Below are 13,325 nucleotides of genomic sequence, written 5' to 3'. Positions count from 1 at the left end.
AAGAAAAACTGACGTTTTAGAAATTTCTTCAGGTTCTATTTTTTTAAAAAAAGAAAACAGAACAACCTACTAATAGCTTCTGTTACTTAAAAAAAAAAAAAAAGCCAAACTCTATTTCAACACTGTCACTCCAGTGACAGTAGAACTTAATCAGGTGGTTCTGTTGGGTTTTTCCACATCTATTGAAGCCAGGATGAGAAAATTAAAATGGTTTCCTTGTAATTTAAAGAATTGAAAACAAGTAGCTACAGAACAACAACAACAACAACAACAACAACAACAAATCCACAGACTCTGTAGAGGTCAAATAACACCTTCAGATATAAATATAATCATTGCTGGTTTCTCAAGGATATAAATATATCATTGCTGGTTTCTCAAGGATACAAAAGTTTACACAAGGTCTCAGAGCATCTGTTAAAGAGCACTCACTGTAAGATGAGTGTAGCCCAGTTACTGGCATCACCTTTCCAGTTCCCCAAACCGAGACAAACACACGTGGATTTGTAGGCAACAAGACCAACCACATGACACTGACATTGTGCCAGGATATCTCCTAGAAACTGGGGAGCATGCTCTAGAAGATTCTTTATTTAGCTCTTCTAGTGGGTGAAGCTCCCAAGCACCTGGCACGATGTGGCTGTAATGCTGCTTCTGTAACTATTACAGCCCCCACAGGTAACACGCAGAAAAGCTCACCGACGTGTCATTTATATCCGTGCACTTTTAAACTTGGTGCAAAGATTCTGCAAGGGGGCTTCAAAAAGTTCATGGAAAATGGAGTTAAATGATGACGGAAGTTTCCCACCAACGTTTTGGGGTCCTCGTCTCTAGCTCTATAAAGCTCCATGTTTTCTAGGCCCTGAAGGACCACATGCTTCAGATAGCAGAGGGTCAGTGGAAAAGAAGACAGCCCTGAGATGGGCAGACAGAGTGGCTACAGTCATGGCTGAAAACAGCAGTTTTGTTTTGTTATATAAAGAGTCCTTCTGAATGAGCGCTCATGTGACTCCAAACTGACTCGATGGCACCTGACAGCAATAAGTGAAGTAATTAAATCATGAAGAAGGTACAGTTCTTGAAACAAATGTTAAAATTCTCGACCGTTTTTCATAAGGTTTGGGTAACTTTTCCCCCCCTCTCCTTAGAAAAGAGGTCTGCATTGCCGTATGGGAAGAACTGGAGGAAATCATGCTAAGTGAAGTAAGCCAAGCACAAAAGGACAAGTGTAACACGAGTCCACTGAGGTAAGCTTAAAAAATGGGTCAGAGGGGAAAAGCGACTATATACACACATTCCTGGGGGGAGGTCTGGGTACCCTGGGAGGGGCCAAACCCAATCCAGGGACACACGACAACCAACTAAATAGGAGGGGGAAAGAAAGGAAAAAAAGACATGGAGGGGTGGGAGCAGGGAATTAACCCATCCAAGGGGAAGGTATTGTTTATATCTCCACAGGCGAGGGAGAGAGAGACCAGATTAAGCCCAGTGCTGTGCACCAAGATGGGAATACAACATACCTGCATGTAGTAGGGAACCAATAGAGAGGTTTGCAGGGCTGGCCCCAATCCCATGCCAACTATGTGGAAACCCCACCTCCCCACTAGAATGCACTTCAGAGGACAGCACTGAAGCTACAGCTCAGGGAGAGGGGCACGTCTGATCAGAGCACACAGAAGCAAACAAAGAGGGAAGGAGAGTGAGAGTGGAGCACATCCTGGCCCACCAAGCCTGGAGGACAATATTCCTGCTCAGAGCAGCCAATGTAGAGAAAGGACCATAAGACACAATGTCCCTCACTGACCCATAACGCTACAGGGAACAACACTGGAGACAGTGTAGGAATTATGCCCAATCTGACCCAATCACACTGGGGCGAAACACTAAGGGCGTGCAACAGAGCAGCAAGGGGAGCAAAGCAATGAAGTCCCTGGGGAATATAAAAAATAGACTGGGGATAGAGAGTGGCACCCCAAGAGACTGGACTGGAAAACACTCCTAAAGGTCAAAACAACAGACCTGAAACTGTTTATAGGTTTTTCTTTTCTTTTTTTTTTTTGTCATTGGCTTTCTTTTTGTTGTTATTTTGTTGGTGGTGGTACTGGTGATCTTGTCTTCCTTTGAAGTTTTGTTTGGCTTTGCCTTGTTTTTGCACTTACTAATGTCTCTGCACGAATTTAGAGGAGAAAATAACAGGACTGACAGGTCTGAGGGGACACAGGAGAAGGTGAGGTGGGAGAAAAGATGGGGGAGGGGGAATTCAACCAACCTAGGGACAAGGGAACAACAAGTGAACTAAAATCGATGGAGAGAAGGGTGTAGGATGCCTAGTGGGGTTAATCAAGGCCAATGTAATAGTGAGGAATTATTGAAACCCAAATAAAGGCCAAACATGATAGTGGGACAAGAGGAAAGTAAAAGAAAATAGAGGAAAGAACTAGGAAGCAAATGACATTTATAGAGGTTTAAATACAGGCATGTATATATGTAAATATATTTATATATAACTATAGGGAAATAGATCTATTACTTATATTTATGTTAAGTATTAGGGTAGCAGATGGACATTGGGCCTTGACTCGTGTACTCCCTCAACACAAGAACACTTTGTTCTAGTAATCTGGCATTCTGTGATGGTCACCTTCCTGACACAATTGCTGAAGTCAAAATAGGTGCCTTGCTATCAAAAGATATAGCGTCTGGGGTCTTAAAGTTTTGAAGATAAACAAGCGACCATCTAGCCGAGAAGCAACAAAGCCCACATGGAAGAAGCACACCAGCCTGTGTGATCATGAGGTGTTGATGGGATTAGGTATCAGGCATCAAAGACCCAGAACAAAAATCTTACCAATGTGAATGGGTGGGGGAGGGGGTGTGCGGAGTGGAGACTCAAAGCCTATCTGTATACAATTGAATATCCCCTTACAGAAGGGTCACAAGGAAGAGAGAAGCCAGTCAGGGTGCAGTATAGCACTGATGAAACATACAACTTTCCTCTAGTTCTTTAAAGCTTCCTCCCCACACTATCATGATTCCAATTCTACTTTACAAATCTGACTAGACCAGAACATATACGCTGCTACAGATAAACCCCTCAGTGGCAATAATGGGACTAGAGATACCAGGAGGGGAAGGGGAAGGTGAGGGGAGAAAGGGGGAACTGATCACAAGGATTGACATATATTCCCCTCCCAGGGGTACGAACAACAGAAAAGTGGGTGAAGGGGGACAGTTGACGATGTAAGAGTTGAAAATAATAATTTATAATTCATCGAGTATTCATGAGGGAGGGAAGGAGGTTGGGAGAGAGAAAATGAGGAGCTGATAAAGAGCTGTAAGAGCCTGAGATGAAATTATTTAATAAAAAAGAAAGAAAAGAAGTCAGTAAGATAACATGAACAGGATACAGAATTTTCACAATTTCTAACAAATTCTTATAGTGTACACATAAGGCGATGCTGCAGACATTCAAGTCAGATGAAGACATAAAACTCCTTGGTTCAGCGGTCACAAAAACGCATCTGCTGTTTAGAACAAAACCCGTTAGCCCTTCTGATAGATGCTAAAGCTTGAAAGTTGACAGTTGCTGACCCCAAACAAAGATTACAACGTAAGACACCAAGCAAACATAACAAAAGCTCGCAGTGCTCTAAGCAACCAAAGTTCATGTAACATTCATATATGTAAGTTCACATCTTCTACTTCGAAGTGCTGATCTAGTTTTTAAAGGATTCATTGTGAATTAGGTGAATGTTGATGGAGCTGCCCTTTTGAAGTCAAATGGTTGACTAAGGTGTGTGCACCACACTAGCGTTACAGCTTCCCCGGAAGAGGTCATATTTATTTGTATGTCAGACATGAGCTCAATGATCTTGATTACTAAAAATAAAACATGTATTAAGAAAGCACTTCCATAGATGTTGTTTTCTTTAAACATAGCTCACAATGGAACAGAAATTGGGTGATTAGAAAAGTAAAAATGAGGATACAGAAAGGATGCACTGCAGAAGCATGCCTGACACTGACACAGGGAAGAGTGAGAGCTAGCTACAAAGTGAGGAGGAAAATCTACCCCAAGATTCAAAAGGAATGTATGTCTCCATGGGACAGGCCCACATTCCTTATAGGCCTTCATAGACTATGCGGGTCGTATACTGGGAGTTACAGTAAACGATAACATGAGGGAGGTCTGCACATCTTAGAATAATCAGCCACTTGAGGTCAAAAGGACAGCATGTACCCAAGGACAAAGTTCAGGAAGGTTAGGAAAGAAGGAGAAACGGCGACAGGAAGCAGAGGGAGGAAGTGGGATAAGTGAGGCCACATTGTGGGGATTGCAATCAATGACATGAAGCAGAATAGGATGAATTGGCTACTGGAAAGCTGATGTGCTCTATAAAGCTTCACCCAATTCACAATAAAAGATAAAGAATTACTAACTACATTTACAATACTCTAAATAACACTTAGCTGATGCTCAGCATGACTCTGTAAAAGTTAACCAAGGCTTAGCACATTCTGTTTAAAAGGGTGATCAAAATTAAAGGCAGGAAATGAGTTTGAAGGAGGAGTTCCTTGACCTTGCGTATTACAGTACAGGATCGCTATTTCTCTATGGGTTAGAGTGGCTTCACTCTGTTACCACATCTGTGGTGCTATCTTTGAGATGTGGTTCACATACGTTTGATGACTGGCTGGCCGCCTTGTCACATTACAGACGCGATACTTTCGTTTCATCTGTCCACAGTGTGTCACCTCAACTTTAAGACCTGAAGTTTAAACAAACAAGCAAATAAAGGCACAGAAACATTAGTCACCGTGACAAAACCAGATTTTTTCCTATTTATTTTTTTACCTGTAATCAATTTTAACAAGTCGGATGGATCAGATGTATATATATTAAATGTTGTCACTAAGAAAGCCTGACTCACAGAGATAGGGGGAAAATTCATCTTCTATAAGTAAAAATGGGTTGGCAAAACCAATGAGAAGCTAGGTAGCTTAAGATGCTCCCTGACTTTTTAATTCGTTCAGTAACTAGTTGGGCGGCTTCCACTACGGTCTGGATGCAGACGTGTTCTGACAGGGTGACCCTGGTGGTGTAGCGGTTAAAAGGGCAGCGATGGAAACTCGCCAGCTGTTCTCTGAGAGAAAGACATAGCTTGCTCCACTCCAACCAAAGGGTCTCTGAATTGGAGTAGACTCGATGGCAGCAGTTGGCTTTGGTTTGGTATGTGAGAGCCCTCCTTATACAGTATGGAGACAGACCTCATGGAATTTACATTGTAGTGAGATAAAATGGTAATAAGCAAACAAGAAATAAAAAAATATTAGGTAAAGACGTTATTTTATTAAGATGGGTGCTTTTAAGTGGGTAAGAGTAGTATGTATTGAGTGCTGTGTATTGAGTGCAAGTACAATGCTGAATGTGTGATAAACCTAATGGTATCTAGTTCTCCAAACAACCTATAAGACAGGCCTTCTGATCCTTCTTTATAGGTGAATAAATGAAGGCTCACGGGTGTTAAGTAACTTGCCCAAAGTCCCACTGGTGGGGCTTTCTGGAAGCCTGGGTCTGCCCAAATCCAAAGCCCATGCTCCAGACACAACTCGGAGCTGCCTCTCCAAGACCACATTAGCGCGAACACCTACCTCTGATTTCTTTGGTAAACTTGACACGCTGCGAGTCTGTCAGCGGTTTGGTCTGTTCGTTGATGTTCTGAATGTCTAAAACCTCACACATGAACTCAATGATAGGCTGAGCCCGGTAGAAAGCCGTTGCAGACACTAATAAACAGAGAGGAAGGATGCTCAGCTCGGGAGAGAGGAAAAGGATCCAAACAGCAACAACAACAACAACAACAACAACAACAACAAAAGAATCCAAGGAACCACACGAGGCAGAGCGCTCCAGCATACCGTCAATGTTGAGCATCATGTTCCACATAGCAGGTCTCACAGACTGATGAAAGCCGAACCAAACCTCCCGGCCCCCTCCCAGAGGGTGGTAATAGCCTTCAGGAGGTGAGAAAAAGGAGCGGCCCACGGGAGTGTACCTGAAGAAATCAGAGTTTGAATGTTTCACCATAAAAATTAGAAAGGTCTTTAATTTCATGAACTGAAATCAAGCTCGAAATAAGATTTTTTGTTGAAAAAAATGTTTTAATGCCTCTGTGCAATCTCCCCCAAACACCTGCCATTGGTGGGAACGACTTCAAATCAAGGTACTAACCTCATCGAGGGTAGGTGTCTTGTGATAACATCAAGCGCTTGTACCGAGTCATCTGGGACTTCATTCAAGTGTCCGGCCAAAGCTTCTAAAAGCAACTGAAGGCTCACAACTGACACCCACTGAACAGACACCTTAAAGGTTTGATCTTTACCTTCACCTGGAAGGGTCACCTCCATATCAACCTAAGGCAAAAAATACATACAAACACACATGACTTACAAAGACTATGGGGTCATTTGAGGAATTTTCAATATGGTATAGGCATAAGAATGTTTATTTTAACATTTTCTGCAATTTTGTAACACTGGAAACCACCCAGAGCATCCGTGAATAGGGGACTCATTTCACTGGGACTCGTACCCAACTGCTAAAAAATAAGGTAGACCCAAATGCGCAGAACAGGAGCGCTGGTGCGTACATGCTGGGCTGCTAAGCACAAGGCCAGCAGTTTAAAACCGCCAGTCCTGCTGGTGGAGAAAGGTTTGCAATCTCTGAAGCCCACTGGGGCAGGCAGTTCTATTCTGCCCTCTAGAGTAGCTATGAGGAAAAATCAACTCAATGGCAATGACTTTGGTTTGGGTTTGAAATTTACAGAAATGGAAAAATCTCCCAGATACGTTGTGAAATGAAAAAAGATGATCATAGAAAAATAGGCCAAAATAAGAGTGGAGAGAATAGGCACAGCCAACACACACACACACACACACACACACACACACACATCCAATTATTATTAGTTTCTTCTGAAGAGAAGAATTATGGGGTAGAGTCAGCTGGGAGGGGGGCCAGGAAATCACAAGATTAAAATATTATCTGGATAAGTTTATATGTATATATATTTATATATTGCTTTACTCATTTAAAAATAATATTAATTATAATAAGCAAAAGATAGGAACAATCCAAATGTTGATGAGCAAAATGAGGTACATACATACAATGGAATATCACTCAACCTTGAAAGGAATTAGCTACTGATACATGTTATAACATGGAAGAACCGTGAAAACATTATGCTAAGTGAATTAGGCCAGACACAAAGGACACATATTGTATGATTCCATTTATAAAAGACTCTAGGACAGTCAAATTTCAAGAAACAGCAAATAGAACAAAGATTCCTAGGGGCTGGAGGCGCTGCCGTTCAATAGGTATGTAATTTGGGATGACGAACACATGCTGCAGACAGATAGTGACGGTGGTTATTTCACCGCAATCTCTTAAAACTGGCTAAATGGGGAGCTTTTATGTGATGGACAAGGGTGAGTCAAAAAGTATTGCTATAAAAATCATAGAAACCAAAATATCAAAACATGAAACTATTGTTTCTTGACAGATCTTCCATCGAGAACTAGACACTGCTAAAGGAGGTGTTTCTATCTCTTTAACCCTTCCCCAGAGGAATCTACGCTCACTGATTCCCATCACATTGAAACAGCAGCTGGGCCTCCTCCACGCGTGTTCCTTTTAAATGCTGAGGAAGTGGTCAGAAACAGGCCAGATATATTGGTCTAGTGGAGGATGATGGGTCCTTCCTCACTCTTCAGGCCTGGACCTGCACTCTCTCCCACGGCTTATGGTTCAGTCCCACAACAGACGCTGGAAGCTATGCCGCCGGAATTTCAAATACTAGGTGTCAGTGGAGCTTCCAGATGGAGACAGATTAGCAAAAATACAAAGGAAGTGATCTACCACTTCTGAGCAAGGAGCCATTGAACACCCTATGAACGTTGAACATTGTTTGATATAGAGCCAGAGCGACGGTCCCCAAGAAAGAGGGAAGCCCTTAACGGGCAGCAATGGCTGCATCAACAAGCTCAAACAGCGGGGAGACTGTGAGGTTGCTGCCGGCCCAGGCTCAGTGTTTGGTGCTGCTCTGCAGAGGGTCATCATGAATAGGAACCAACTCTGAAGAGCAACAGCAATAACGCCAAGGAGGGCCACATCCCTTAGAACAATCACAGGAGCGCAGCGAACACGGAGTGCCCAGACACAAAGCTCAGCCTAAAGGAAGACGTCACTGCCATCAAGCTGGTTCTGATCCACAGCAACCCTATCCGACAGGATACAACTGTCCCCTTTGAGTTCCTGAGACTTCAAAATCCGAACAAGAGCAGACAGTCACATCCCTGGCCCTTGATAGGGAAGAAGGATGAAGGAAAATGATGAACCCAGAAAGGAAGCGTTACGTTGTTGAGACTGGAATCCATGTCATGAAACAAAACGCATAAGAGTTGTTGACTAGGGGGGACAAACCTCCTCTGTAAAGCTTTCACTCAAAGAAAAACTTTCACTTTTTTAAGAATGAGAAGTTAAAAAGTATAAACTGAAACACATGTTGTTTGAGTTTGGGGACCAAAAAGAAGTCTGAAGGGGAAAGTAAGAGATGTGGAGTGGATGGGGGAAGTTTCCCAATGAAACACTGCGGGACACAGCCCTTGCTCCATCATAGAATGAGCAGGCGCATCGTCGTGACTGAAAAGACTCTTTGGCACAGCTTTCCTGGCTTGTTTATTCATCAATGTCGCTTTCAAATTTCTTAAAAACTTCACAGTAAACCCCCGTGACTGAACTGTGCTTATCAAGAAAATCTATCCAGATGCTTACACCTTTGTGACCCCACCTCCCAAAGTCACCATATCCTTCTGAGCTGACCTCTCTGAGGTGAATTTAACCAGCCTAAAAGCTTCCCTTGGAAGGCCATTCTCTTGACTGATCCTTGTCTTCTGGATCAAATTGATAAATCCAGGAGTCATCCCAGTTAGGATTCAGTCCATGAAATAGTCTTCATTAGCTTGGGGCTTGCTTCAAAGACTGATGGAAAGATGAGCTCTTTGAGCTACCTGAACTTTGCATCCTGTTTTTCTGCAGCATGCTCTTTTTAAGGCGAAGGCCAGTACATTATTAAGAGACTCTGCCTGCAGTCATTCCGAGATCACAGAGACATGCTCAAGCGCATTTGTCTGGCATCAGCCCGTGCATAGATGAACTTGAGCAGCCACTTTTTTTCTAACTTACCCTCTTAGTTACCATACAGACACGCAAACAACAACAATGCTGTTAAAGTATTGTGAATCTATACCAAATCAATTTTCCTAAGTGGGTACTATAGAATCTTCTATTTTTAAAAAAATTTTAGATCATTTTATTGGGGCTTATACAACTCTTATCACAATCCATACATACATCAATTATAATCTTTTATTATTTACAAGAATCCCAATGTTCAGAGTTGGGCAGCACTTTAACAACGTGAAGCAGTCTGAGTATAGAACAAGACGGCTTCACCAACCTCAATTCTAATGCTCACCTCATTTTCAGCCTTCGTTTAACTAAGGGACCGAAGGACATGGACAGAATAATATAAATCTATCAGCACCACACTAGTCCTGCTGATGTAGTGGTTATGAGTCAGGCTGCGATTGTATGATTGGCAGTTTGAAACCACCAGCATTTCCGAGGGAGAAAGAATGGGCTTTCTACTCCTGTCAACAGTTAGGGTCTTGGAAACCCAGAGGACAAGGGGTGGGGGTGTCATTTCGAGTGAGCAATGACTCAACGGCAGTGAGTTTTCCGGTTATCGTCACCATGAGAAACAATTCTAAAACTTAAATGACTAGAAAAGAAACATGTTATGGTCATGACTGTGAAGTAACTTAGATCTAATAGACTTCTTGGGGGTAACACTCACCCTGTCCCGTCCAATTGGCAGCGGATGTGCAGTGTACATGTTCCTCTTGCCGTCGTAGCCAGGCTGTCGATCACCAAATATCTGCATCTTGAAGTGCCGCACCATGGTATCCACCACCTCCCTTAGCAGTAATGGAGACACTGGTGGTTAGCCTTGTGAAATGGTCAACAGCAAGGAAAGCTTCGCCATACCTTTAGGTTGTCTACATTTAGAGCAAGTCTGCTCAGAAATGGTAAGGGTAAAGTAACTAACTAAAGAAAGATAAAAACAAGTTAAGAAAAGTAACTATGAGATGATAACAGAAGGTGGCAAAAACGCAGGAACGAGCTTAAAATGGGTGGCATGGCATCCGCTCAGACTCCTGCTTTCTAAAACCCTCTCCGATCACAAGCACAGCTTTCTAAGAATAACCTCTCTTGGGTGCCTCAATTTGGCATGGGTTCCATCCACGTCAATTCTGACGCACAATGACCCTGTATGAATGTTTCTGAAACTGTAAATCTCTATGTGAGCTGACGGTCTCATCTTTCTCCCAGAGAATGGCTGGTGGGTTTGAACACCTAAATCCACGCAACCACCAAATAATGATGTTAGTTCAATCAACACCCTCATTGAAGTATACTGATTTTAGAAAATGAGAGTGGGCAGGAATGTAGGAACCGGAGACTCAGAATATCGAAGATGCATCACACCTAGAGGAGTAAGCCAACCACTTTGCCTGATGCTGGGGATTTATGATTCTGAGTACTATTTCGCTTTATTCCACAGTATTCCCAAGAGAGTGTTTTAAAGTATTGTCCTGGCCAAATAATTACTGACATCACTTACTTCTTTTTAAAATAAAAAGTTTTTCTCTCGGTCATGCATGTGTAGTTTTACTTAGGTGTTCTTGCATCTATGAAAGATCATACTGTATGCAGGTCATGAAATACATGAGGCTTCCAGGAAACTGGAGTATAAAGCTTAAGATATTGAGATTTTAGAATATGAGTCAGTGAAAAGCCAGGTACTATACAAGTGCAGGAGGCATGAGGTAGGACAGATGGCTAATGTGCTTGGTTGTAACAGAAAGGTTGTTGGTTCTGGTGGTTCTCCATGCAGAGAAGCTTCATAAAAAAAGGTCTGGTAGTTTGCTTCTGTAAGATAACAGCCCCCCCCCCCAAAAAAAAGATAACAGCCCCTAATATGGAGCCACCATAGACCTGACTCAAGCATTAAATAGACTCAACAGTAACTGGTTGGTTTTATAAGGTGTAATCTGACCAACAAGAATGAGCGCCATGGAAATTGTATCTTTAAAGTCAAAATATATCACAACTAATGTTTAAATATTATTACAAATGGGGAAAAGCATTGCAAATGAAGCCTGTGTCAGAGACATATGGTAAATTGCATGCAACTGAAAAACTAATGAAAAAATGTAGTATCATGTATGCCCCATAAGAAAGCTAATTTTAAAACTATATATTCTCATGCTGGAAAAGGGTAATCATTTCTTTACATTCTTAAGTTTTAACTATAAAGAATTTCACCATGGCCAAGACATTTTCACCTCTATCCTTATTTAATCTTCACAATAACTGTGAGACAAGTAGGGGGACGATCATTGTCATCATGTTAAAGAGAAGAAATTAAAATTCAGAACAGGCAAATGATCTACTTGTGGTAGAGCTACACAACCTTGGACAAATTAAGCTGTCCCATGTCTATTTCTCCATCTGTAACCTTCTGGTCATGATAATCTGTGGAGGTGGTGGTATCGTGTAGACAAATACACATAAAGTAATCAGAACAGCTCTGGTCAGCTAATAAAACCCATGGTAATTGAGTCAATTCTGACTCACAGCCATCCTGTACATGGTTTCCAAAGACTTGAACATCTTTACAAGAGTAGACCGCCTCATCTTTCTCCAACTAGCAGCTGGTGTGTTTGAACGACTCACCATTCAGTTAGCAGGCTCTTGCTCCCATAAAGATTTATAGCGTCAGAAGCCACATGTAGGAGTCACTACAGGTATGAGTCAGAGAAGGAGCTCTGATGGTGTCGTGGGTATGTGTTGAGTTGCTAATCACCAACGTAGCATGTGGAACCACCAGCATTCTACTGGAGAAAGAGGAGCTTTTCTACTCTCATTAAAAATTACAGTCTCTTTGAGAACGATGATGGCTACAAATGTACAAATGTGCTTGACACAATGGATAGATGTACAGATTGAGAAGAAGAGTTGTACAAGCCCCCAATAAAATGATTGAAAAAAAAAAAAAGAGTTACAGTCTCAGAAACTCAAAGGAGAAATTCTACACCGTCCTATAGTATAGAGCAGTGGTTCTCAACCTGTGGGTCATGAGCCCTTTGGGGGTCGAATGACCCTTTCACAGGGGTTTCCTGATTCATAACAGTAGCAAAATGACAGTTATGAAGTAGCAATGAAAATAATTTTATGGTTGGAGGTCATCACAACATGAGGAACTGTATGAAAGGGTTGCGGTATTAGGAAGGTTGAGGACCACTGTTATAAAGTTTTTGGAATCAGAATCAACGCAATGGTAGTGGGTAAAGATATCACTTCAACAATTTTCCTCTATCCTCAATTGTCAAATTTTCCCTCTATAAATATACTCTAATTTCTCCACTCTTAAATCAAAAGAATTTAAACTCTCTTAACTCCTCTTCTTCCTTGTCTGACTATCCTATTGCTCAGCTCTTCTTCAAAATCCTTTGAAGAAATTATCTCTAAACACTCCCTTTTGCTCTTAAAGATACTCAGGTTTGGGTTTTTCCTCTACCCAAACTATTTTTATCAAAGTCCTTAGTGATTTTCACTTTACTAAATCCATGCTGCTTGACCACTGGATGGAAGGTCTTCCATCTTAAAACACCTGCCCTTGACTCTAGGTCACCACCCTTTCCTGGTTTTCGTCTATCTTTATAGCCCCTTAACCCCCATCTTGCCGCTGATGTTCATCTCCCAACCTCTAGGGGGGCTCAGTTTGAGAGTCTAATTTTCTCTAATCACACCTACGTTTTACATGAGCTCACCGGCCCCCCTGTTTTACCACCACAATGCCGGTGTCTCTCTCAAATGCTTGTCTCCAGCTTCATGCTTCATGTATTCAATTTCTGCTCAACATCTTTAGAACCGCTACAATGGACAAGCCAATCTAACGTTCTCAAAACAGGTCTCCTGATCCAAACCTGCTCTTCCTATATTCTTCCCCATGCTAATAAAAAGCAACTCCATTTTTCAACTGACTTATGACAAGAAACTTGGGATTCATCATGACTCATGGTCCTTCTTTCATACCCCATGTTCAATCCATCGGCAAATCCTCTTGACACTACTTTCAAAACATTTGTAGATACTGACTAGCTCTCGGCACGATCATTTTTTTTCCTACCCA

At 42.0% G+C, this 13,325-nt stretch overlaps 1 protein-coding gene across 1 annotated transcript in view; it reads right to left on the bottom strand.

Moving 5' to 3' along the window:
• AGO4 (argonaute RISC component 4) overlaps window positions 1-13,325 on the bottom strand; it is a 47,078-nt gene that overhangs the window by 23,526 nt on the left and 10,227 nt on the right. Inside the window, exons 3-7 of the mRNA XM_075553846.1 lie at window positions 9,924-10,044; window positions 6,233-6,414; window positions 5,920-6,056; window positions 5,653-5,787; window positions 4,682-4,769 (exon numbers count right to left, since the gene is read on the bottom strand). Of these exons, the coding sequence (XP_075409961.1) occupies window positions 4,682-4,769; window positions 5,653-5,787; window positions 5,920-6,056; window positions 6,233-6,414; window positions 9,924-10,044 (663 nt within the window). The remainder of the gene's footprint in view (window positions 1-4,681; window positions 4,770-5,652; window positions 5,788-5,919; window positions 6,057-6,232; window positions 6,415-9,923; window positions 10,045-13,325) is intronic.

The sequence above is a fragment of the Tenrec ecaudatus genome, chromosome 1 (genome assembly GCF_050624435.1).
Source record: "Tenrec ecaudatus isolate mTenEca1 chromosome 1, mTenEca1.hap1, whole genome shotgun sequence".
NCBI lineage: Eukaryota > Metazoa > Chordata > Mammalia > Afrosoricida > Tenrecidae > Tenrec > Tenrec ecaudatus.
The sequence above is the reverse complement of the archived record's forward strand: the minus strand, read 5'-3'. Positions and strand labels throughout refer to the sequence as shown.